The sequence below is a fragment of the Ochotona curzoniae genome, unplaced genomic scaffold, assembly GCF_017591425.1.
Source record: "Ochotona curzoniae isolate NIBS_2020 unplaced genomic scaffold, NIBS_Ocur_1.0 contig_1, whole genome shotgun sequence".
Lineage (NCBI taxonomy): Eukaryota > Metazoa > Chordata > Mammalia > Lagomorpha > Ochotonidae > Ochotona > Ochotona curzoniae.
Window position 1 is genome coordinate 45819392 of NW_024464918.1, and position 26124 is coordinate 45845515.

Below are 26124 nucleotides of genomic sequence, written 5' to 3' on the forward strand. Positions count from 1 at the left end.
GGCAGAGTGTGCAAGGCTTTGGCGGGGGGGCGGGCAGCACATATTCCCAGAACAAGAACAGCAGGTGGGGGCGTGCTGGCCTGCCTGGTACTGCCCTGTGTACCAGCCTGCCCCTCCCCATCATCGTCCCTGCAGCCAGGGGCTTGGCTCCTCCTGGGTTGGCACTGCCCACAGACAGCCCTCACCTGGCCACTGCTGTCCAGCCTCACCTTTCCGGGGGGCTGTGCTGGGAGGCTTCGGATGCTGCCTGGACGCACACATTGGCAGACACCAGGCCCACCCCACTAATGAGAGGATCACCCCCTGGCTTGTAGCCGAGCCTCATCTACTTGTTTCTGGATCCCGAGTTCTCGGGCAGCTGGCCGACTCCTGCGCTGACTGCAGTCTGTCAGAGCCAGGGCACAAGGCCGGGCACAAAGGTCATGAACGCCTGTTCCAGTATGTGGGTCAGCTGAGTCCCACCAAGCAGGTAGGACAAACAGGTGAAGAGGATGTCTGAATAAATAATGCAGGAATATGCCCAGAGTATGAGGAGGGAAAGAACCGCCATGGCCTTGGTCCTGCGCTGCTAGCAGCCCTGTGCAGACTGTGCCAGTACTCGGGGAGACCTGAGGCTCAGGCTGCTCGTCCTGCTCTGTGCTACAGGCAACGAGGCTCCTGGCGTCCCAACAGGACAAGGGAAGGGGGTGGGTCAGGAGCAAGGCACGGGTGCCCACCCATGGCGCCCGTGTGCTGCAAAGCGGGCCCTGCTTGGCCCCGGCCCCTCCTGCTAGGTTAGTTTGGAAACTGACATTTAGTTCCTTGGGGGAGTGATGTGGAAATGCATGCTGTGCTTCCCGTCCCCGTGACCACAGATAAATGATAGACACTCAGCCCAGGGGGCACCCGGACGGCCCCCAAGCTGCCTGTCCATCTCTGCTGGCCTGCCCCCTTCGGCTCCTGGGGTGCCTCATGCCTACAGACCTAAGTCAGGACCGTAGCATTGGGCGGGGCACGCACCAGCGTCCATCTGAGGGAGCGGATGAATATTCATCACGTGAACCTCACTGCTAGAGCACACCCCAAGCCACGGTGTGCCAGCCTCCAGGCACAACAGGGCGGCACGAGATGAGCGACAGGTTACTGCTCAGGTCATGGCAGATACCTGTCACACACACGACTCTCGGAGTGCTTTAAACCTGACTGCAAAGCATGGCCAGTATGATCTGGGTGTACAGATTGTGTCTGCAGGGACACTCGGCAGCTGGCAGGATCCTGCAGGTGCAGCCGCCTCACCTAGACTCAGGGTTAGGTCCTGGCTGCCAGGACCCGCCCCGAGCACACAGAGCTGTCAGGCCGTGGAAGGACACCCAGTGCTAGGGGGGGCCTGAGGGCCATGGGATGGGACTGACGCGGATCTAGGGCGGACGGTGACTGAGCAGGACCAGGGAATGACCTCGGCCCCCAGGCCTCACCCACCCAGCCCCGGCTGTCAGGCCCACCTCCTACCAGGCTCCTGGCGCGCTGGGGGTCCTGGGTCTCCTGCAGAGGAAGTGGACAGTCCGAGTCCTGTGCCAGGCATCTTGCCTCGGGGGCCTCTGGGCTGGGTGATGGGGAGCTGACTGGAGCATTTCGGGGAAATGAAGACCATGAATCAACACATCTTGAATACAGTGGAGCATTTATGAAAACCGGAGTTTAGACAACCAGATGTACATCGCTCAGTGTAGGAATGGCTGGGCTTCCTCAGCGGGGACGTGTCCTCTTGTCTCGGGTAATGGCCCTGACTGGGTCACCACACAGCGAGAGAGGTGAACTCGGCTACCCCAGGGGTGGCACTGCTCTCCAGCACACTGTCAGTGAGCTGGAAAGGCTGAGTGGCTTGGAAGAATAAAAGGACTTAAAAAACTTTATAGAAAACTTGGTACATTCCTGCTTAGCATGTGGTCTGAGTATTACAATGCAAGTATTAGCATTCCATGTACACAATGATTTTAAAAAACTCATGCATTCTCGTCCGCAGTCTGACCAGAAGCAGCGTTCACGCAGGAAGTGCTTGGCTGCTATGCCGGCTCCGGGCTGCGGCTCCTGTGTGTGGGGGAGCACGGACCCGGAAGGGACCCGCCCCGTGGTTACCCCACTGCAGGCAGAGGCCAGGGGAGCACCTGTGCGTCCTCCCTGTGCAGTCAGCCGAGTCATCAAGCAGACCAGCTCCAGGACCGGCAGCCTGGGAGCCACTCACGCACCTCCAGGGCCCGGGAGGGTTAACTGGAGACAGTCTGAACACCCGAAATTGCAAAATAACTTACAACACTACTTGAGGTCACAAAGGAAAACTGGCCTGCTTCTAACATGATTCTAGAACCTCGAGGATTAATCCAAGCTCAGCACAAAAGAAAACCCGTAAATCTGAGTGTGTGTGTGATGGCAGTGTTGGTCCAACCCCCCTGAGGAAGCGTGGACATGGCAGTAGTGGCCAAGGTCCCTCTTGGGGTTACCAGCATGATGGCACCACCACTCCTTACCTTCCTGCAGATATGGCAGGCCCCAGATTTGGAGAACTTCCTGTTGGCCACAGGGGGACACTGCCCAGCCTGGGCCTGTTACCAGCTGCTGTGAATGGAAACATGGCTGGCCATTGTAGCTTTCAGTAGGCAGTGCCACCTTGGGCAGCATGGCAGAACCCACATGCTCCAGGCTGGACCGGTAAGGGTCTGTGGCTAGAGCAGAGCTTGGCAAGGCTCTGCAAAGGGCTGTCCCCTACAGCCCTGCCAGGAAGCCCTTGTTTGGAGCACGCAATAGCAGGAATGGCCAATGGCTTTTGACTCACTTCAGGAATATTCACGTTCGCCCGCCACTTGTGAAAGAAATGGAGGCAGCTCAGCTATAAACAGAAATGCAGTTCTCCCGACTTGTGCTGAATAAATCAGTGGCACAACCCCGTGAGGCTACGGGGCGCCTGACACTCCTGACTTTGGAAAGTTGGTACAAAAATAATCCAAAATATTCTTAATATCTGACTATAAATTCATGTAATTTGGACATTCTTCATTAAAATATAACTACATGGGTTCTTTAGGAGAAGGGTGCCGGGAAGGCTGTGTTCCTCCAGGAGGTAGCACCTGCCGAGGGCGGTGTGTGCTCTGCCCTGGTGGCCCTCGAGCCCTCGGGGAGAAGACTTGATGTTCCTGCCCTGTCAGAGCACCTCCCGTGTGCTCATGTCAGAATGGAACCAGGAGTGACGGAGCTAGCAGTTCTAACACGCACAGCGTGACGTTCTGTGCGGTGTCAGCGTCAGCGTAATGTTAACGGAATAGTTCGTCCTCGCCTTACTCCCGCCGCCCTTCAGCGAGTGAGACAAATCATACAGATGTCATTTGGCTTGCAGTATGTTGGCTTCAAAAAAGTTAGTGCCCCCCCTCGGGCTGTCCCTGTACAGTGTCTGCATTGACTGAAAGGCTTGTTTCTGAAACGACTAGCTTAGTCACTGCAGGGTTATCAGGGCTCAGTTCATAAAATCCCCACAGGTTCTCAAACTACGGGCTATAAAACAATTAACTCAGTACTCACACAGGGGTGGCTGGTCACGCTGCTCCCTGGCCAGTGGCCAGCCCAGGGCTGGAGGGCGTGCTCCCGTCTGTCTCCCTGCCTGCCACTTCCTCACCAGGCCCCTGACTGCAACGGTGTTTTCAAAGGTTAAATGCAGGTCAGGTTTCCTAATAGCCCTGTGGAAAATCAGATACACGGGGAGGAGGGCAGTGGGCGCCTTCTGCTGGGGGCCGCGTGCATGGCAGGGCCACCAGCCCGCGAAGGGGCTGACGCCGGCCAGAGGCCGTTCCGGCCAGCCCAGAGGCCCCAGGAGCTGCAGGCAGAATTCCCTCTTCCTACTGGATAGTTTGAGGAAGCAGCAGAAGAATTTACGACCGTATTCGACAGGGATAGAAATGCTGATTTTTATTGATTTTGGTCTTTGCAAATAATTCTTATTTAAAAATTAAGGATACTCATAAAAAGAACTCACAATATCCTGATAAAAATGCATTTCAACTTAAACTTAGGCTGAAAACAAAAATAAATTTTGAGAGTAAGTGTAATTTCTGTAGGGGAAAAGTTCCCAAGAACGAAAAATGCCAATCTGGGGAAGAAGCCCCATAGAGGGGCCAGCGTGCCAGCTCCTCTGCCGTCTCACTGGAAATCGGCAGGGTTTTAAACCATTTTTGTTTTCAAAAGTGAATTAAAAGTTGTACTATTGTAAATTTCTTGACCTGGAAAATTTTTTAAAACTACGTTGTAAAATGGGGGCACTTCCATTCCAACTCTAAGATGCGCCAATTTCCATAAACATCTGTGATAAGCAGTATATTTAAGTCACAGCCAGTGGGCAGAAAGCTGGGGCTTCCTGAACAAATTTCCATCTTTGATAAAGTGGCTCTTTAGTGGGATCTTAGTCCACTCTCGGGTGGACATGTGGCCCTGGGAAGATTTGCCTTCAGTGTCTGTTACAGTCCATTAAATGTTCCTGTTTGTGGGGCCATATTAGTGAGTAAACACCCTTTCTTGGAACTACTGGCCTCAGCAGCCCGGATCTGGTCCAGCAGAAACACCTTGCCCCCAGGACTCACGACTCACGTGCCGTGTGAGGGAGAGCCTGGTACCCCCGAGCAGGCCTTTGCCACACGAGCTCGGGCCTGTGCGGCTCCGTGCCCCTCCAAGTGTGCTTGGACTCCTTACCATCGCAGTGTGCGACTGCCTTCTACCACCATCTCCTCGGGAACACCGAACACGCTCATGACAAAAAGCGAAAGGTCAAGCTCACAAGAACACATCGACAGCACGCCTGGGAGATGCCGAGCAGGCGCCCAGGGAAGTCACCTCATGAAGGAATCCGGGGCACCCAGCATGCAAGGCTCCAGGGCAGAGCCCGTGTGCCACCACGCGGACGTGCGCCTCGGTTCGGCCGTGCCAGGGAAGGGTCGGGGTCACTCACCGCCAGGTCCCGCCCGTGCCTGGAAGCACTGCTGGTGCCGTAAAGCGGTCACATGCATGACGGCAGGGGTATCGAGTGGTAGCTATGTATTTGCACCTCAGAACATCACTATATCATGCTTGCGCACCGTCCTTGCTGCAGGACGAGGTGCGTCACGGGCCGGGGAGGGTCGGGGCAGGGCCACCCTAGGACTCGGGCAGGGTCACCCCCTGCTGGGGCGCCCCCAGTCCCTCCGCGGGGCTCTCCGGCTCCGCCTCCTCCACCGTCTTCAGCTTCTCGCCCAGGCTCTCCTCCTGCTCCTGGGGCTCTCCAGCCCCGGTCATCCCGTCCTCCAGGGCCTCGGGCACCAACCCCGGGCGCGCCTCCGTCTCTTCCTCCTCCGCCTGCACCTTCATGCGCTCGGCTTCCTCTGTCGGCAGGGCCGTGTCCCCTGGGACAGGAGAGGGCTCCTGGGTTGGCCTGTGGCTCTCCTGGCTTGTGGCATGGCTGCTGCTGGCACTGCCCAGCCGGGACGAGGCCACAACTGCCTTCACGGCTGCCTGGAGGAGAGATGCCGTGTCAGCGCCGCCTCACCTCCTGCCTGCCTTCAGGGACAACGCCTTCCCCAGGGCCTCACCCCGAGACTACCCGGTGAGACGTCCCCTTACTGTCAGATCCAGGTGACCCCTGGAACCCGCTGCAGTGTTGCCCAAACTACTTCAGGGGACCTGTTGGCCAGGCGGCAGCAGGCCCCGTGCTCTGGGACGTGTGGCCAAGTGCACTCGAGGCACCGCCGTCTGACCTGGTGGTCGGCTCGGCCGAGGAGGACCTTGCCTCTGATCCCGTGTTCTCTGCAACCTGCTTACACGTTGGCCCTCAGCACCCTCTCCCCATACAAATCCTGGGGCACCCATGTGGTACTCCGTACTGGAAGTCACAGTTTCCAACACGTAGCTGGTTAGCCACGTTACTAAGCAGACACTCAACATGTCCACATATTCACAAGAAACATTTCTGGGTAGCTGCCAGTGTCCAGAATGGCACTGTGCCCCTTCATCAGTCGAGTCAGCAGGTAACACTGCTCCACACAGTGACTGCCAGCAGGGTCTATGTGGACCCTGGTCACTGCTCATGTCGGGGGCTGTCCCCAGAGTGACCGCCAGCAGGGTCTGTGTGGACCCTGGTCACCGCCCGTATTGGGGGCTGTCCTCACAGTGACCACCAGCAGGGACTATGGTGGGGTTTCCTGCAGCATGTCCACAGTGCCCGGGACAGCGAAACCCACAGGTAGCATGTATGCCTGAGGGGCTGGACCTGTCCTCCATGTCGGGGAATCTCAACTTCTGGGTTATGCTTTCTTAGAGCAGAGCAAGCCCTGGCCGGCCCACCTTCAGCTTGCGCCGGGCATTGAATTCCTGCAGCTTCTTCTGTGCGGTGTCCATGTGCACGAAGTTGGCCGCCTTCCCGGTGACCCACGGGTGCTGCAGAGCCTGGAAGGTGCTCAGCCGCTTCCTCGGATCCAAGACGATCAGCTTCCTGACCTGGGCGGGCAGACAGAGCAGGCTCAGCACGCTGACCATGCCAGGCCCATGCCACCACTCTCCACGTATGCCCGCAGGGATCCCGTGGGCACAGCCACCTTCTAGGGTGGCCCCAGGAGCACGAGACAAGTGTTGGGGCCACCTGAGATGTGTGTGGCGACGCTGTGCAGTGCAGCTCGGGGACACGGGTGCTGGCTGGCCGGGGCTGCGGGCACTCTGCGGGCAGGGCACGCCTGTGCACCTCACAGTCACCTGGAATTCGGAACTCGGGAGCCCTCTGTGTCACAGAGCCCCACCCGCCTCATCGCGCCCGGGCAGGGCAGGAGCCAGGGTCGCAGGCTGACCTGTGACTGAGGTGCTGCCAAGGTGTCCCCACGTGTGAGACTGAGCGTGCAGTCAGCTGCCAGAAGTGCTAACCGAAAGCCAGCTTGCTGGCACTCCGAGACACGCCAGGGAGTCCAGGAGTCCGGGACCCTCGGCACCAGCCCAGCAGTGGGGTGGGCGGCAAGTGTCAGACCAGCGGCCTGACCCGCCCAGTGCCAGCCCTCTGCATGAGTCTCCCCACATGTACAGAGAGCAGGCAGCAGCCAGCGCAGGCTCCCCTCGGGCCGTGAGCTGGGAGGCCCCCTCGCTGTGGGTGTGGGGACAGCTGGGGGCTGCTCAGGCTCCGGTCCTGCCTGACCGGGGGGCTGGCCTCTGCTCCTTCCCCGTCTGCACGTGGGCGTGTGCCTCCCTGTCCCAGGCCACTGCCGCCTCTCTCCACCGTTATCGAACCAAGGGTCCTGGGAAGGAACAGGAGCAGCTTGCCAAGGGGGCGGGTGGGGGGGCAGGCGAGGCCTGGAGTTCCATCCTGGGGCGGGACTGCTGCGCACGCAGGAGGGCACGGCTCTGGCAGGGCAGGGAGTCCTGGGGAGCCAGTTTGTCTCTACACGTGTGCACCCAAGCTGGCCTGCATGCCACACGTGTGCCATCCTGGCCCAGGGCACGCAGGTAGTGAGGGGAGACCACGGGCAACGCCAAAATGAGGGGCTCGGGGAAGGTCAGTGCAGGAAGAGAACCAAGGCAGGCAGGAGGGCCACGGAGGAGGGAGGAGGGAGACGAAGGGAGGGGAGGAGAAAGATGAGAGGAAGAGGGGGAGGGGAAGGGGAGGGGAAGGGGGAGAGTGCGGGGCCTCCCAGGGGCCCCAGTGGCAACAGGGCTTGAGAAAAATGGAGGGGCTTGTGCATGTATACCTGGGTGTGTATATGTGGATATGTGTGTGTACATGGCATGTGTATATATGGGTGTGTGTTGTGTACATGTGTATACTGCTGTGTGTGCATGTACACCTGGGTGTGTATATGTAGGTATGTGTGTGTACATGGCATGTGTGTATATGGGTGTGTGTTGTGTACATGTGTATACTGCTGTGTGTGCATGTACACCTGGGTGTGTATATGTGGGTATGTGTGTGTACATGGCATGTGTGTATATGGGTGTGTGTTGTGTACATGTGTATACTGCTGTGTGTGCATGTATACATGGGTGTGTATGTGGGTGTGGGTGCACATACGCCAGGGTGAGGTGTACAGAGGAAGGAGAATAATGTGACAAAGTGGAAGGATGGGGCGGCTGATGCGGGAGCCACACGGGGAGGGACACGCAGAAGGAGCAGGAGGCCCATCCTGACGTCTGCTGGGGGGCTGTGGTCCTGGCAGTAAGACCACCTCTCTGGGCTCTCACATCTGTGACCCTGGGGTCCCTTGGAGCTGACTGCCGGCACCAGGAGTCAGCTTTGGTGACTCCCGGGGGGCTAGTCACAGAGCAGTGCTTAGGGCCTGGGCACGGGGAGAAGCCAGGGGCCTTTGGTGACCAGGGGACAGCACCGGGACAGCAGGGCGGGGCTGCAGCACCAACGAGCAGCCACCGTGCCAGCATCCCACAGCCACGAGTGTCCACGCTCGGGGCACCGCCAGCCACACTTAACCTGGGCCCTGTGCTGACCACTCGCTCACACAGCCGGACGGCAGGTCACAGTGCAGCGCCTCCGTCTGCGGGGCACGGCGCCCAGCAAAGGCCACACTCACCAAGTCCTTGGCGTTCAGGGAGACCTCGTCCCACCACGGCGAGATGAAGTAGTACTCGCAGTTGAGGACCCTCCGGAACATGAACTGGTCGCCCCTCTCATCATAGAACGGCTCAAATCCACAGAGCCTGCGGGGACACAACTCGGGCAGCACGGGGCACCGACGGCCTGTCCACGCCCCGCCAGCTTCCAGACTCCAGCCCCAGGCCATACAGGGTCTCACTGCCAGGAGTAATGACACGGGGGCCGGGGGGCACAGGCAGAGTCCCCACAGAGCCCCGACTCGGCAGCAGGGTGGAGTGAGGACTGAGAAAGGGGTGGAAAGATGTTGCTGTTGTCCGGCTGGCTCCTCTGAGTTCTGGCAGAGACGCGCGGGCGGAGGCTCCTGCCCGCTGACTGGACTCTGGGTGAGCGGAGCCAGACCTGGGCCGGCTGCCGGACAACGCCAAGTCCTGGGGGTAGGGACTCCCTGTGTGTCACCACGATGACTTCTATCTGCAGTCTCCTTCACTTCCAGTTCGAGGTCAGTAGGAAAATGGCCAGGACATTGCTAGACATACATGTGCACACTCAGAATCATACATGCACACAGACCTGTGGGTACCCGGCAGTACAGGCTCCCACATGTACACATGCATACATACATATCCACAGAAACACACACAGGCACACACAGGCACACACACAGGGGTTTAGGCCCAACAGTGAGGACTGAGGTGGGGGCCAGGGCTGGCCAGCTCTGGCGGGAGTGGGTCACACAGCACAGCCTTACGCCTGTGTGCAGAACTGCAGGCTCAGAGAAGGACCGAGCTGCTGGTTGCGCTGCCCACTGCTCCTGACCGGTGCCCACACAGGCCCAGCCCACAATGCGGTGCACACACACACGTGAAGGTGGACAGGCGCTCGGGGAGATGAGTTCAGGAGGTGGCTTGACGGTGCTGTTCACGTTCCCAGGAGACAGCACTCCAGTGCCATGGCTCCCCCTGTGCCCTGCTCTGGCTCCAGTGCCATGGCTCCCCTGTGCCCTGCTCTGGCTCCAGTGCCATGGCTCCCCTGTGCCCTGCTCTGGCTCCAGTGCCATGGCTCCCCCTGTGCCCTGCTCTGGCTCCAGTGCCATGGCTCCCCTGTGCCCTGCTCTGGCTCCAGTGCCATGGCTCCCCTGTGCCCTGCTCTGGCTCCAGTGCCATGGCTCCCCTGTGCCCTGCTCTGGCTCCAGTGCCATGGCTCCCCTGTGCCCTGCTCTGGCTCCAGTGCCATGGCTCCCCCTGTGCCCTGCTCTGGCTCCAGTGCCATGGCTCCCCTGTGCCCTGCTCTGACTTGGACCTTGTCTGACAGGATGGGGCCGGCGCGGGGAGGTCACAGGCTTGGGTCACCAGGGAGCCGTGAGCACACTGCACAGCTGAGCCTGCACCACAGGCCCAGTGCGCGAGCTGCTGGAGTAAGAGCTGCTGCATTCACCGGCCCACAGGCGGGGCAGTCCGTGCAGCCAGTGCGGGGCTGTCCAGCGTGCAGTGGACACGTGTGGGGCAGCCTCGGTATATGACAACATGACAGGCGCTCACGTGGAATCACACTGGCCCGAGTGACCCTCACTGTCGGGACAGCGTGTTCCTCACTCAGTCTACTCTGTCCCCGGCTTTCCTTCACTGCTTCTCCGGTTCCTGCTCTCACCTGGAGGGCGGGGAGTCCCTGTGCCCTGGCGCAGACCTGACCTGACACAGGAGCAGGGTGCTGGACGAGGCCCCGCTTCCCTACTGCACTCAGAGCCAAGCGCGGCGACAGAGCACGGGCTGGCTGCTGCGCGGGAGGCACAGTTCTCTGCTTCTCCCAGCTGCTGCCACGCTGCACAACATTCCGCACACAGCAGGCTGAACACCACACACGTCGCCTGGGTTGAGGGCTTCTGACAACCCCACCTGAGCCGTGTGCCCTGTGGGACACAGGCTGTGTGCAGGATCCTGAGCCGTGCCCCTCTGGGTACAGCACATGTGCTGGAGCCATACTGACCCTGGTAGGACTTGTCCCTCATGTTAAGGTGGCTCACGTGCTGCGGCCCTAACTGACCATGACCTCTCTGTTGCAGCACAGAGCTCACGGTGGGCACTGACGGGCCTCGGCAAGGGAATCAGACTTAGCTGAGGTCCAGGTGCAAGGGATTAGTGTCCAAGAGGAAGGGACCACAGTGGCCGCTAACTCGCACTCCCTGCTAGTGTGGACACTCTGAGGCAGCGGAGCAGGCAAGGGAGTGGCCCTTGTGACCGCCTGACCACACCATTCCTCTGCTGGAGCAGCCTGCAGACCATGAAGTGGCCAGTGTGAGCTGTGTGCCCACTGCAGCCTGGGCAGACTGACAGAGCCCTGGAACTGTCCAGCCGCCCTTAACAAACAGCCATAGCACAAGTTCCAAAAGCGACCGAATCTCGTGTTTGGGATTTAACTCTGGTGGCCTGGCTGCCAGCTGTCTTCCAGCCACCTGCTGACCTATGGGGTACACAAGCCCCTTGGCAGCTCCGGCAACTCTATCGTCTTGCCAGCAAACCCCCCAAGTCCCGCTTTCTGACGCGAGGCCTGGAGAGGAGCAGGGTGCCGCTAGATCAGAAACAGATCAACGCGGGACTCGGCTTCACGCCATCAGCCTTGTTAGAAGTCACATCACTCCGCAAAGCCCCACACTCCTCACAGGAGACGGGACCTGGTCCCCCAAAATGATAGACAGAGAATTCATCCACCAGCGACAGCCTGTGTAAACAGGAATGACATGAGGGTGAAGAGCAGGGTCGTTCCCAGGGGGCCTTGGGTACTCACAGGATGTAGGTGATGACCCCGACCGACCACATGTCCACCTCGGGCCCATAGGCACAGCCTCTGAGGATCTCCGGGGCTGCAGAGACAGTGAAGGACTGTGTGAAATTGGGGCTGGAGCTCAGCATCCACTTGCCAAAAGGAGCAACACGTGAAAAGACAGGAAGTGGCAAACTCAGACCCAACTTCAGAACAGTCCATTGACACCACACAGCAAGGGCTCCACCTCCTCCCCAGGGAAGGAGGTAGGGAGTGGGGAGGGAGGGGGAGGGGGCACAGGGCACAGGAGGGAGGGAAGTGCAGCGGAGTACAACAGGGGCAGCGAGGGCGGGCGGCAGGGGCAGGGGCTGGGAGCCTGGCAGAGCCTGGGCAGGGACCACATGGCCCGGCAGTGACCTCTGGATAGGTCCCCTAGAGCAGCTGTCCTCACTTTCTCCATCATGAACTAAGAAGGGGAGACTTGTGGGTGCACCCTGAGGCTGCCCCATCAGCCCCTCCTCGGCAGCCAGGGGCAGCTAGGCCTCTCCTGCCTGCAGCGCTCCAGAGCTGGGAAAACGGGATGCCACTGGGACTTGGGGTGGGGGCTGAAGGAAGGCAAGCGGGCAAGCCCCTGTGCCCGGGGAAGCGGGCAGGCCCATGGCCACCTGTTTCAAGCCAGGCTGCAGAGGGGTCCCCGGGTCCCAGGGAAGGAAGGGGCTGCTTGCTGGATTTTTCCCAACGTCTCCGCCTTCCTTTCCGGATCTGCTCTCTAAGCAGGAGCAGGAGAGCCAGCAGGGAGGCCGGCAGCCTGAGACGGTGGCACTCTGGAGCCGGAAGCCTCCGCTGTCTGCAGGTGGGTTATCCCCGGACAATCTCTTCCTTCACATTTGCTGAACAGAATGAAGTCTAAGGCGTGCCGACCCTCTGTGGAGTCAGCTGTCACTTCCTGGGCCCTGACCCTCTGTGGAGCCAGCTGTCACTTCCTGGGCCCTGTTCCTCTGTGGAGCCAGCTGTCACGTCCTGGGCCCTGTCCCTCTGTGGAGCCAGCTGTCACTTCCTGGGCCCTGGGCCCCTCCCAGATGGCACCCCGAGGCCCACAGGTGACTTCCACTTAGGACTCTGTGGATTTCAGCACAAAAGGCACTTAGGTCTCCACTGCACGGGGAGAGGGGAGAGGGTAGGGGAGAGGGGAGAGAGAGGGAGGGTGGGTGAGCACACACCCTAGCACACAGCCCAGGCATCTCTCCAGGAGCTGAACGCACGTGTGTGCTCAGTGCGCGCATGCGTGTTCAGCATCGGCATGTAGTACGCCTGTTGAACATGCCTGCACGGCAGCTGTCACTCAGCCCCACGTGTCCTACAGACACGGACACACAGGGAGCACCCCTGGGTGTCTGCCTCTGCCATCTGGCCGACCCACACTGGCCAATCTCTAAGGTCGTCCTGCACCCTAAGGTGCGGCCATTGTGGGGCTTGGCACGGCCTGGCTGCCGAGGCTCCGGACAAGGGAGGTGACCGTGTGCACCTGCTGCCCGCTGTGCCCCCGGCTGGCCCTGCGGGACTCGCCCTGCACAGCAGGAGCTCAGCCTGGCATGGGGGAGGCGGACCGTGCGGCCAGCTCTCCCCGCCCAGGGCTGCACTGCCCTCGGCATGTGGCCTCCTCCACAGCACGCAGGTGCCAGAGGTGGCTGGCTTCCCGCAGCCACTACTGTGTGAAGGTTGCCCACGGCGGGCAGCCCGCACAGCGGCAGAAGGCAAAGCTATGCTTTCTATATCACTGAACTTAAAAGTATTTTTTTTAAAAAAGGTCTTATGTTTCAAAATTGTAATATAAAATTGGGGTGAAGCAGTTTGTGTACTTAGGATACAATCTGGTCCCATTCTCAGTCACTTCCAGATCTTTGAACTGCTGATGTGACCTTGACGTGCGTCCCGTCAGCCAACGCCGAGGACGCCTGCCCCCTCCGTGAGCCACGGGTGTCTCGGGGCAGCGTGGACTCCACACGCCAGCAAAGCCGGTCTCGTGGGCTCTGCTGTCCACCAGGACAAGGGAGATGCCACCTGGTCACTGACTGCTCCCATGACAGCTGTGCCAATAGCTGTTCTCGGTTCAGCAGCCACACAACACCAGGGCAGAAGTCTCCTTAAAGGCACCAAGTGGTTCTTCAACATTGTAAGGGGCTTAGAACCAACTTCAGGATCAGCAGCCACTTCCCGGTCTTCTGGCTGTTGGCCACTCGCCTCAGCACACACACGATGGCGCAGCCAACATTCCTGGCTCCCGCTCGGCCTGCGCCTGTCTGCAGCTCGGACTAAGCCTGGCAAGTCCTGGAAACAGACCCCCACGGCCACTATTTTAAGTGAATGTGAAGCACCAGAAAATCAAGTCAAAGCTGCCATGTGGTCACTGCGACTCCACTGACGTCACAGCGACTCCACTGACGTCACAGCGACTCCACTGACGTCACAGCGTGCTGCAAACCACTGACCCGGTGACAGTCGTCTGCTGCCGACGGCCTCACTGCCCCCACGCGTGCAAAGCCGCAGCAGGGCGGGGCACGCACAGCCGGGACACAATCCAGACTTCGTACAGAGGTGAGCGGCCACGTGGCCAGTCTGGTGTGCCTTCTGGGGACACTGCCAAAGGCGATGCTCGGAAAACGTTTAACTCTGGCGTCCCGCACACCAAGCAGTTCCTTCCCAGTGTCTTCCACCCACTCGCCGTCAGCCACCTCCTCTTCTTCATGGTCGTAATAACAGGCGAGGACATGGGAACTACATTCCCTGCGCGTGGCTAACCACGGCCTGGACGTGGGCAGAGAGGAGGAGTGTGGCGGAGGCACTGCTGCTCGCAGAAAGACTGTGGGACCTCGGGGACCTAGCAGGAGGGTGCTCCTGCTGGCGTCTCGCACCCCTGCACCAGACAACACCCCCACTGGGGAGCTGGCCGCAGCTGCACACTGCACAGTCCCTGAGGCAGCACCGGAGGTCCACTGGGGCCACTGAGCGAGCAGTTCTATTTCTCCACAGCTGATGCCCTGACTTCCACACACCAGCCTCTGTGCCAACTGCCCACCCCAGCGGGGCAGACCGTTCCACAGCTGATGCTGGTGTCTGTCCCAAAGCTGTTTCCTAGTCTGAGCCAGAGGTCTGTGCGGCACCCCTCCACCAGCACTCCCAGAGGTCTGTGCGGCACCCCTCCACCAGCACTCCCAGAGGTCTGTGCGGCACCCCTCCACCAGCACTCCCAGAGGTCTGTGCGGCACACCCCCACCAGCACTCCCAGAGGTCTGTGCGGCACACCCCCACCAGCACTCCCAGTCTGCCCCAGGTGCTTCCTGTACCAGCACTGCGGTCTCTGCTGTGCTAATGCCCGAGTAGTTGTGCTGCCCAGCCATCGGCTGGTGCAGCGTGACCACCCTGGGATGCCTGATAGTCTCTTTCACGCCTTGCCAGCTCTACACTTGACAACACCCACACTTAAAGCAATGACCACGAGTTCCTCTTCGAACTGCAGACCCACGCGGCCTGTTGCCCACACCCCCCTCCCACGCTCAACTCTGGCAGGCACCTCCAGGTTATCCAGGGCCACACCTGCTGCTCCCCAACAAGGCATGTGGTCACGCCCCTTTGTCAGCTCTCCCCTCTTCTAGCTTCAAGTCTCCCCTCGCCCTGTGCCTCACCGACACCTCCAGCAAGCTCAGACCCCAGACATGCTGCTGCCTCAGGCTCGTCCTCCTCTCCCCACCTGACACGTCACTTCCTCCCCTCACCTCTCGGGAGCCCTGGTTGTAAATTCCACTCTCACGTTTTGGTGACCTCTCTGACACTCAGTGTGTCCACAGAGGATAACTCGTGCTGCTCCGTCTCGTGCCACCGCCCCGCCCCGCCCTTAGGAAGGGTGGGCTTCTATCTTCCACCGGCTGATCCCACACCTGCCACGCACCAAGCCTGGTGCCGAGAGTCTCAATAACTGCTCACTAAAGGCGGAGGGGCTGGATGTCCACACCACTAAAAGTGCTGCAGCACACACCTTGTTTAGAGCAGTATCAGACCAACACAAAGACCCCGAGAGACTCTTCTGAACCTGAATTTCCGCTTAACATACACCTGAGTCCAGACCCCAGCTTCTCTGTCTACTCCCTGCTGGTAAAGGACAAGATACGCCATGGGCAAAACGGCTTTGCTCTCCACCTGGTACCTGGCCCAGCCGCCTTCATCCGGCTGAGATGCTGTGACATGTTGGCAACAGACAGGTGGGGACACAGCCTGTCTTGGGGCAGAAGGCCGCCCCCGTCTACCGGCTGAGTCTCCAGCCCCTTTCTCACCATCCGTAGACAGCACACACAAGCCGGGCAGGCAGAGCACTGGGACTCCTACTGCGTACTTAATTCAACTTGTTCCTCAAAAGTTCTGTGGAGGCAGGAGGACCCCGCTGCGGAACTAGAATGAATTCTTGCTGGAGATTAGCCCTGGCTCCACTGCTCAACGATGCAAGCCCACACCTCATGATGTCACTTGTTCTAGAAACGTGCCTAAATGCTGCCTCTCTCATTAACCAGATGGAGAGCGCCTACTTCGGGGCTCCCACGTTCTAACTCTTCCATGACACCACGGCTGTCAGTGCCCACCTGGCCTGGGCCATGGGAACCCAACGTGGCAAGTGTGAGACGGGGGACAGGAGCAGCCCTGCGGAGCGCCAGTGTGACCACGGCCTGGCAAAGCTGCAAGATGAGCCACTGCTGGCAGAGCTGTGTGAGTCCACAAGGTGTTTTAGCCATACAACTCTGAGCGCTTAGATGACCGCGTCCACAGGACACACTCCCCTGGGAGGTCCCTGCACGCAGCTCAGGGAGCCCCGGAAGACGGCTTCCTAACTCGGCTTTCGCTTCTGGCTCTTACAGTGTCTTTGCCAGGTGCGAGTGTCCGTCTGTGCATATCTGCCTGTGTCTACGTGTAAGTGTGTGCCTGCACCTGTGTCTGAGTGTGCAATGTGTGAGTACGTATCTGTGTGCCTGTGTGTGCATGCTGTGTCTGAGCATCCACGTGTCCTGTGTGAGCAGGTGCCCACGTGTTTCTGTAGGCGTATTTGAGTCCGTGTCTACGTGCCCCATGAACGTGTGTCCATGTCTGCATCCTGTGTGAGCGTGTATCTGCGTGTCTGTGTGTGAGCGTGTATCTGCGTGTCTGTGAGTGTGTGAGCGTGTATCTGCGTGTCTGTGAGTGTGTGAGCGTGTATCTGCGTGTCTGTGAGTGTGTGAGCGTGTATCTGCGTGTCTGTGTGTGAGCGTGTATCTGCGTGTCTGTGTGTGAGCGTGTATCTGCGTGTCTGTGAGTGTGTGAGCGTGTATCTGCGTGTCTGTGAGTGTGTGAGCGTGTATCTGCGTGTCTGTGAGTGTGTGAGCGTGTATCTGCGTGTCTGTGTGTGAGCGTGTATCTGCGTGTCTGTGTCCTGTGTGAGCGTGTATCTGCGTGTCTGTGAGTGTGTGAGCGTGTATCTGCGTGTCTGTGTGTGAGCGTGTATCTGCGTGTCTGTGTGTGAGCGTGTATCTGCGTGTCTGTGAGTGTGTGAGCGTGCATCTGCGTGTCTGTGTCCTGTGTGAGCGTGTATCTGCGTGTCTGTGAGTGTGTGAGCGTGTATCTGCGTGTCTGTGTGTGAGCGTGTATCTGCGTGTCTGTGAGTGTGTGAGCGTGTATCTGCGTGTCTGTGAGTGTGTGAGTGTGTATCTGCGTCTGTGTGTGAGCGTGTATCTGCGTGTCTGTGTGTGAGCGTGTATCTGCGTGTCTGTGAGTGTGTGAGCGTGTATCTGCGTGCCTGTGAGTGTGTGAGCGTGTATCTGCGTCTGTGTCCTGTGTGAGCGTGTATCTGCGTGCCTGTGAGTGTGTGAGCGTGTATCTGCGTGTCTGTGTGTGAGCGTGTATCTGCGTGTCTGTGTCCTGTGTGAGCGTGTATCTGTGTGTATTTGTGCAGTGATTCTGAGAGCGGCCTGTGTGTGTGTGTCTATTTGTGTCCTGCACGAATACCTGGAAATGTGCCTGTGTGTGTGTGGGATTCAGTCTGCCTGTAACAGGGAGAGAATGAATTATTCTGCCCAATATTAAACTTCTCAGCTTCTCCTTTTTGACCTGTCAGCAGGGCTCACTGTGGCAACACGGTGAGCTTTCAGGGCTCCGGGAAGACTCCGAATCTGCGTCTCCCTCTGTAACGGGAACCCCGAGCGAGCTCCCGTCAGAGGAGGCCTGAGGGCCCGCAATGCTCGCTCACTCGCTCCTCGATGCCAGGTACCTCTGTCCACTGTCTTCAAACCAAAACAGCGTGTGTATTCGCGGACACTACAGGCTCAGGGAAGGGCAGTGCTCTGCTCACAGGCACTTTAATTCGTTGAGGCTTCAGCTGAGCTGTGCCATGGCCCACTGTGACAGTCAACATGACCCTGGCAAATGGCAGAAGAAAAGAGCTGCCCCAAACACATGGCGACTGAATGACAGTGAGGCCCAGGAGAGACTAAAGGGAAATTACAGAAACCATGCAAATGAGTGCAGATGACAGCACAGCAGAAAGCCTCAGGGATACAGCAGGACCAGAGCGAGGAGGGCACGCCACCGCGATGCTACCCACAGCAAGAAAGCAGAAGGACCAATGCATGTCAAGGACTGAAAATACAGCCAAGCAAACCCAAAACTGGTATAAAGAAATAATTAAAATTTAGAATAAAATTGAAACCAAAACCACGCAATACATATAAGATCAATGAATTGAAGAGTTTTTTTTTTTAAATAAACAAAATACATACACTGTTGGCCCAGCTAACCAAGAAAAGCAGGGAGACACAAATGAGAGCCAGAGACAAATGGGAAATGGAACAACGGACACCCACGGATCCACACAGAACCATCAGGGACAACGACAAACACCCGTGTGCCAACAGCTGGACAATCCAGAGAGGAGAGGTCCCTGGACACACAATCTAACTCGAGTCATCAGGACACAGAAAACCCAGAGAAAATAACTAAGACGAAGATTGAATCTGTGATAAAGGCTCTTGCACGGCTACATTCTACCAGACCTTTCAAGAACTAATTCCAATTCTCCTCAAACATTCAAAACAGCAGCAAGGGAGGCAAACCTCCCAAACTCCTTTGACGAGGCCAGCCTCACGTTAATTCCAAAACCAGAATAAGATAAAGGAGAGAACTACGGCCGATGTCCCTGATGAACACAGAGGTCAAACTCCTCAACAAAATGCCAGCTCACCGAATCCAACAACACATCAGAAAGATGGCTCACTGAGTGGACCTCTCTGCTGTGCAGGGAGGGTTCAACAAATGCCAGTCATAGGACACAACAAATCAACAAAATTAAGAATAAAAACCATAGGATTATTTCAATAGACCCAGACAAAGCATCTGATAAAATATAGCAACTTTTCACGATAAAAACCTTAAGTAAGTTGGATAGAATATTCTTCAACACATAATATGAGAGATCTGTAGGAAGCATATATTGCATCAGAACAATTCTCAGTATGTTACTATGCGTCTGACGTCTTAGAGAAACAACCCTTTCTGGCTGCACATCAGGGCTGTTTATTTCTTGAAGACAGCAAGGGCCAGCCAGGGGCAGGGGCAAGGGCTAGCCAGGGGCAGGGGGAAGGGCCAGCCAGGGGCAGGGGCAAGGGCTAGCCAGGGGCAGGGGCAAGGGCTAGCCAGGGGCAGGGGGAAGGGCCAGCCAGGGGCAGGGGGAAGGGCTAGCCAGGGGCAGGGGGAAGGGCCAGCCAGGGGCAGGGGCAAGGGCCAGCCAGGGGCAGGGGGAAGGGCCAGCCAGGGGCAGGCCTTTGACAGGCCACTCTAGAGGAAGCATCTGCTGGGTTGCAGCAAAGCCTGCCTTGGTGTCAGAGCACCCAAGAACCGATCCGCATGGGATCCACCCCAGCTGGCTCTGGCCTGCTCAGCTGGGGTGCCCGAGCTCCAGCCTTGGTCCTCTTGGCCACCCACAGGCCTGTGTGGTGAGCTGTGCCTTCTACTTCCAGGACCTATGGGTGTCATGAGCTGCTGGTGTGTCCTGGTAGCCGCCCTGAGTCCTCGCCTCATCAAAGAACAGTCTGTGACACACATTCTTGCCACAAAGACTCCCACCAACAGTGGACTCGGGGCCCATTTCCAACCCTTCCCGTAAGCAGTCTCCACCTACTCATCCTCAGAGTGACACCGAACAGGCCCCACACGCGCGGGCTGGGATTCAGGGCCACCCTCCGGGGGTGGTGACCTTCCTTGTAATCAGTCTGATTTTCTGTAGACTGACTTCATCACTATACAGAAAATGTCTAAATCCAGACGCCTGGCCCCGGCCCCGGCTGAGAGCCCTGTGCCCTGGGGAGCAGTGGTGACTCAGTCTACCTCCTTTCCCGGGACAGTCCCTGTGGCAACACGCCAGGAAACATGCAGAACTAAGCCATGGCCACTAGATGGCAGGCTTTCAGAACGACAGTGAGGGGCAAGTTGAACAGGCTGGCCGCGTGTGGGGGCTGCTGCCGTGGCAAGGCAGTCTAACTCGCTGTTCCGTTCCTCTCAGAGCCATCAAGGCGTGTGCTCAGTTCAGGGGATTTCAGAGAGCTGCCCTGACCACTGCCACTGCTCTGCCTCCTGTGGGAAATCCTTGCCTTGCTCCAAATTCTGCCCTCAGTTCTCATCCACTCCTTTCATCCGCTGGTCAGTGGCGGGAGGTAAGACAATCAACCCTGAGCCACTGGCGTGAGGGCTCCCTCCACACTGCTCTCTCCACGACCCGGAAGCATAACGGAGACGGGGGAGGAGCAAACGGGACTCATACTCTTGGCAAGGCACACACGGCAGCGTGGGGTGGGATGGCCGTGGACAGTGGCAATGGCAGTGGCATGGCCGTGGACAGTGGCAGCATGGGGCAGTGGCATGGCCGTGGACAGTGGCAGCATGGGGTGGGATGGCCGTGGACAGTGGCAGCGTGGGGCAGTGGGATGGCCGTGGACAGTGGCAGCGTGGGGCAGTGGGATGGCCGTGGACAGTGGCAGCGTGGGGCAGTGGGATGGCCGTGGACAGGCTGGTGGCAAACGTTTCCAGAGAAATCAGCAAGGCGACTCCGCAGGATGCCCACTGCATGCTTGGAGCTGTGCCATGTCTCTGCATTTTCTCCTTCCTGGCATGGGACCTGCTGCATCTATGGTACAGGTGGGAGCTTCCTAACCCTTCCTCCGTCTCCCCTTAAAGTGCTCCCCCCAAGTTCCCACAAATTTATGGCTTCAAATCCCACCCCTCCCCAGGTGTCAGGGTAAGGAAGTGAGCAGGCTATGGTGATGGAGACTTTGCGAGTCGGGGCAGAGCCTTAGTCCACCTAATCTGAGGGGCTCACAGGGCTCCGGCACCAGACCCCACCCAACAGGGACACCTCCAGGGGCTCCTGTGACCCGGGGAGCACCTTCACCAGACCCCACCCAGCAGGGACACCTCCAGGGGCTCCCGTGACCCGGGGAGCACCTTCACCAGACCCCACAGGCACAGCTGCCTGGATCTGGACTTCCCACACTCCATCTCTGCTGTTTGTTATTTTGCTGCAGCAGCCAGGCCAGATGAGGCCGGACAAGGCCAGCCTGGCTGACACTGGGGCTGCTCTGTAAGGCAGCCCCAGGGTCATGGCCAGCCTCCTCTGACGTGATCCCTGGTGGACAGGGTGATGTGTGAGCCACACATGAGTGGGCCACAGCAGGCAGGCACACCCTTCTAGACCCTCCCTTCCGCATGTGGACGCCAGCGGGGAGGATGACAGCAAGCAGCTTGCAGGGCCTGGGTGCCCAATCCTGGGGATCCTCGGGACCCACAGAGCTGCCACCAGGGGGCAAGAGGATGCCCCTGGGGAGGGACACAGGCTGGCCTCAGGAGCCACAGCTCTCCTGAATACCCTGGGCTCACAGCTCTCTGCTTTGGCCTCAAGCTGCCGCAGGGCCAGTCAAGAGCTTGTGGCATGAGGCGAGGGTTTCACAGAGCCAGTGATAGCTGTCCGGTGTGACCGGTGGCTTTGTGGAAAACAGTGGCGAGAGGTGGCAGGTGGCCTCCACCGGGAAAACCAATTCATCAGAGGGACACGCAGGCATGCAGGGGAGGTTGATGCGCAGACATGGACCACAAATGTTGAACTTCCACCCCTTCAGAGACCAAGCAACTCTGAGCTTAAAATAAGAAGGGACCCTTGCAAAGAGGTCCTTGGCAAACATTTCACGAAAGGAAGTTGTACCAATTCATATGCATTAGTATGGAGGGGAAATTGCGCACCGTGTACCCCTGTGTGCCTGGGCTGGCCTCTCCCAGCACTGACAGCTGGACGAGGGGGCTCGGGGATCATGGGACCCTCTGGGTTTCTGTGAGTGAGGCTGTACGCCCCACCACGGGCTTGTAACAGATTTCCTTCAGTGAACACCTCACTGCTCTCCTCCTGGATTTCTGGAGTCGGTGGAAGCTCCCCTGGCAGCCACTCCGGTCCTGAGATGGAGCAGAGCACAGCGGGAGGCTCTGCGCCCCTGCCGCTTACGCAGGCACTGCCCAGGACTGCTCTATCTTCCCTTTCACAGACCACACGTCCTGGGGGCAGGGCTGGGCCCTGAGAGGCACTGGCCCAGTCGGCCAGACCACACAGTGGATGCTGAGGTTAGGGGAGTGACAACATGGGGCTGAGTGACAGGGTGGGCCTGAGCATGAAGCAGGTGCACAGGGGACAGCTGAGTGGCAGTGTGGGCACAGACCCTGCTGCCGCAGAGGGCGCCAGTCTCATTCAGCCCAGTGAATGCCAACCAGAAACCTCCCTTCCTGGTCTCCAGCTGTGGTCTGTCCCAGCAGCTCCTGACCATGGCTGCCAGCAGAGGCTGGACTGATCCGATGGCAGAGATCTGGGAGGCGGGATATGTCCATAGTCCCTCTGGGAACCCAGGCAGGGCTGGCTCCCAGAGGCCTGCCTTAGCCAGGAGGCCAGTGCCCTGAGAGGCCAGCCTCCACCCAGCATCCTTGCTGTCCTGTCCCCCTGTGAGCACCAGCCATTCTCCTCACAGTCCCAACCTGTGGGCGGCTGCAATTCCAAGGGCTGGTCCCGCAGGCCTCTGCCCACCGCCCCCCCCCCGGTGGGGGTCCTGCAGGTGTGCAGAGTGGCCAACGACTTCCCACCCCCTGGCACTGAGTGCGGCACACCAGGCCTCCAGCACCTGTGAGGACAGGACCCTGGCTTTGCACAAGTCACCAGAGGGTCACATCAAGACAACCCAGCATCACAGTTGGTGTGGGGGTGCCTACCGCAGTACCCCGGGGTGCCGCACACGGTCTTCATGAGCACCTGGTGGTCCACGATTTTGGAGAGTCCGAAATCAGCTGACAATGCAAGAGAGAAATTCAGTGAAGCAAACTGTCTTGGCCTGTGTCCAAGCTTGCCCCGCAGAGCCAACGTCGGTGCCCACTTGCCTGTGTGCGTGTTGCGCAGGAGGGGCTACGAGCGCACACAGGCCACCTGGGAAAAGCTCAGCGCTGACCAGTCAAGCCCCTTTGCATCGCAGGGAGACGCAGCTTTAGGCGCACCTGCAAGACCTCCCACCGGCCCGCGCACTGCCCCACCGCTCTCAGCCGTCAGCTAACAAGCCGCATTTCCTTGAAGGCAACCCCCTCCCTCAAACAGCTGTCACATTGCACGTGCTGCAACGGTATTAATTCTGAGATGTATGGTACAGTATATAAGGGATGACACAGAATTAGGGATTTAATTCAGAACCTTTTTTTGCTCATCAAGACAACAAATTAAACTTTTTAAGCCCATGAAAATAAAGAGATATCAAAATTCATCCGGCTTGAACATACGTGAAGTCAGTTCTAGTGTCCTGCAATTACAATCTACTCTCATATGAAGAATGGAACAGGAATCCCCTTCTTATCTTCCTCCAAGCATGAGGGAGGAAGGGCTACCTCGCTCCCCCAGCCACCAGCCCAGGGCGGCAGGTGCCAGAGCCCATCTCTGTGGAAGCCGTCTCTTGCCTGCCCAAGACAGGGTCTGTCCACCTTCTAAGGATCAACGGTCTGACTGGACGGCTGAGGCAAGGGAACCCCCAATTCTGGCTTCCTGGGGCACCTTGCACCACCTGAGCTCCCAGGACTGAATGGCTTAGCTGTGATGATGGCACCTGGTGACGCTGTGACTGTGCCAGGCAAGCCCTGCAAAGCGCAGCACTGGCTGGCCAGGCCCTGCGGGAGCAGTGCAAGTCTGCTAAGGAGAGTCCACCCAAGGGACACACTTCAAAGCTTCCATGATTGACAGTCTGAGAAGTAGACTGACAGCCTTTTCCAGAAGACCTATCAGAGCCCAGTTCAGGTCGACCATAAGTTTCGCACAATCTTTTGGTTACTGGGAAGGGAGGGGGTTTGCCTGGGAGGACGGGGAGGTTCCCAGAGTCAACGAGGCTTGTGTGCGAGCAGCCTCACAGACAACGCCCATGAGTGTCACTGTCTACACGTGAGGGCTCCTGGGAATAAGTCACAGACTAAACCCCTTAACCCCATCAATCTCATGTTCCTGAACTCATCTGAACTCCCCTTGCCTGCAGCGCAGGGGTGCATTGTGGGAACAGGTCACCGTTTGTCTCCGCTCATGCTCACAGCTGCTCAGAGCCTGGATTCGCCAATCTACACCAAGCACTTTATGTCGAAGCGCCAAGCAATCTGCATAGTAAGTGACAAACTTCTCAGCCCCTGCTCCAAGCACATGAGCTCAGGATTGTTAGGCCTCTGCTTGGCTGCCCGCCGACAACCTTCAAGACCCCCGCTGAGGCCCTGGCATCTGTAAGAGTGGGGTCCGTCTCTGTGCCCCAGACCAAGCACTGGCTGCACGCACCAACTCCCAGCCAAGGCCCCAGACTCAGCACCAGCTCCCCACTGAGCTGCATCCTCTCTCAGAACCCACGCCTTCCACCCCGGGACCTCAGAAATGTCCTCACCGATTTTGAGTGGCGCGTCTGGGGCCGGCGTGGCGTAGAGCAGATTCTCCGGTTTGAGATCACGATGGACAATCCCATTCTCATGCAGGTACTAAACGGGGGAGAACAACAAGGGCATTTGTGCGGTTCTGCTTATATGTCCAACATTTATGCTAAATCTTTTAGGAATTGGCATAATATTAACACACACACAGTGATTTAAAAACAGATTTCGTATAGTAAAAGATTTCCAACTATACCCACATAGAGTTCGCAAAATGTGAAACGCAACTCAAATAGTACAATCTCAAGTCCCAGAACAAGCTTCCTGCGTGTGGAGTATCAGCTACAGTTCTCTTCATTCACACCACGTCAGCTGGAATTAGCCAGTTATCAACCGAATGCAGACTCAGCTTCTGGCATTCATCTGGTTCACTTTGTGACAAGCATCAACCGTCTGTGTGAGCTTGGAAACTCCGCCATGGCAAAGGCTTGATGGTTACTGCCACACTTGGGCGTGGAGGAGGGGAGGGGAGGGGAGGGGAGGGGAGGGGAAGGGAGGGGAGGGGAGGGGAGGGGAAGGGAGGGGAGGGGAGGAGGGGAAGAGGGGAGGAGAGGAGGAGAGGGGAGGGGAGGGGAGGGGAAGAGAGGAGGGGAGGGGAGGAGAGGAGGAGGGGGGAGGGGAGGGGAGAGGAGGGGAGGAGAGGAGGAGGGGGGAGGGGAGGGGAGAGGAGGGGAGGGGAGAGGAGGGGAGGGGAAGGGAGGGGAGGGGAGGAGGGGAAGAGGGAAGAAGAGGAGGAGAGGGGAAGAGAGGAAGGGAGGGGAGGAGAGGAGGAGAGGGGAGAGGAGGGGAGAAGGGAGGGGAGAGGAGGGGAGGGGAGGAGAGGAAGGGGAGTTGTGATGGAGGTGATGGTGATGGGCAGCAGCAGGACGATGGCTCCTTCAGGGGGAACCCTGCGGCCAGCTGCAGGTGACCCTCTCTGACAGCCCCACCTGGGTTTGAGGTCATTCTGTGGGGCTGCGCCTCCCGCCTCACCTCTGCTCCACCTTCAGCCTCTCAGCAGTTTGGAACTTTCCCCTGCATTTGTACGTAAGGAGCTAGTCCCAAGTTTGTTCTCTTACTTAAAAGTCTCTTTGATGTGAACTGCGCCTTCTCTCACTCGGCAGCCTGCATGTGAAACACTGTGACACGCTGCTGCTTATCTCACCTCGTTCCTGCACCATCTGGCAGGCGCCTCCCACTGAGTCTTGTCACTCCCCCTTTTCTCTGAAGGATGTTCAAGTGGCCTCCAGTTTGGAAACAGTAAAAGCACCTGCTGCCAGAGGCTGAGCCCTGGACGCCCCCCTCACGCCAGGTGGGGCTCAAGTGCAGGGTGTGCCTGGGACCCCAGCGCCTTGCGTTAACTGCACAGGGAGGGCAGGATGAGAGAACGCTCCTGCAAGCCTTGCGGCCTGGGAAGGTGTGCAGAGGCCCCAACAGCATCGTGTAACCACAGGAACTAGCCAGTGAAGGGGAGCCATCGTCCTCGGGCGCAGCTGCACAGCACCCAGATTCTGCGGACTAGCACCACTAAGAAAGACAGGACCGAAGGATGCCCGCCGACGCCTCCTGCCTGAGGTCAACAGTGAAGCCCCAGCAGGGGACATCTAACACACCTCTGTAAATCTAACCATGTGACCCAGGCAGGTAACCCCCCACGCCCCGCTGCAGCACCCACATGCTCAAGGTGGGAGGGACACTGGCTGCCACCGACAGAGCAGCACCCAGGGCACTCCCACAGTGCAGTCAGGAACGGAGGGGGAGGGGAAGGAGGGGGA

General features: G+C 58.6%; 1 protein-coding gene across 2 annotated transcripts in view; it reads right to left on the reverse strand.

Moving 5' to 3' along the window:
- Positions 1-4199: 4199 nt before the first annotated feature.
- The window catches only part of CAMK4 (calcium/calmodulin dependent protein kinase IV), an 89368-nt gene continuing 67443 nt past the window's right edge, over positions 4200-26124 (reverse strand). For both annotated transcript variants that reach the window (XM_040973390.1, XM_040973380.1), the window contains exons 6-11: positions 24328-24418; positions 22643-22717; positions 11357-11432; positions 8553-8679; positions 6334-6486; positions 4200-5505 (exon numbers count right to left, since the gene is read on the reverse strand). In XM_040973390.1, coding sequence (XP_040829324.1) covers positions 5152-5505; positions 6334-6486; positions 8553-8679; positions 11357-11432; positions 22643-22717; positions 24328-24418 — 876 coding nt within the window. In that variant the 3' untranslated portion in view covers positions 4200-5151. The remainder of the gene's footprint in view (positions 5506-6333; positions 6487-8552; positions 8680-11356; positions 11433-22642; positions 22718-24327; positions 24419-26124) is intronic.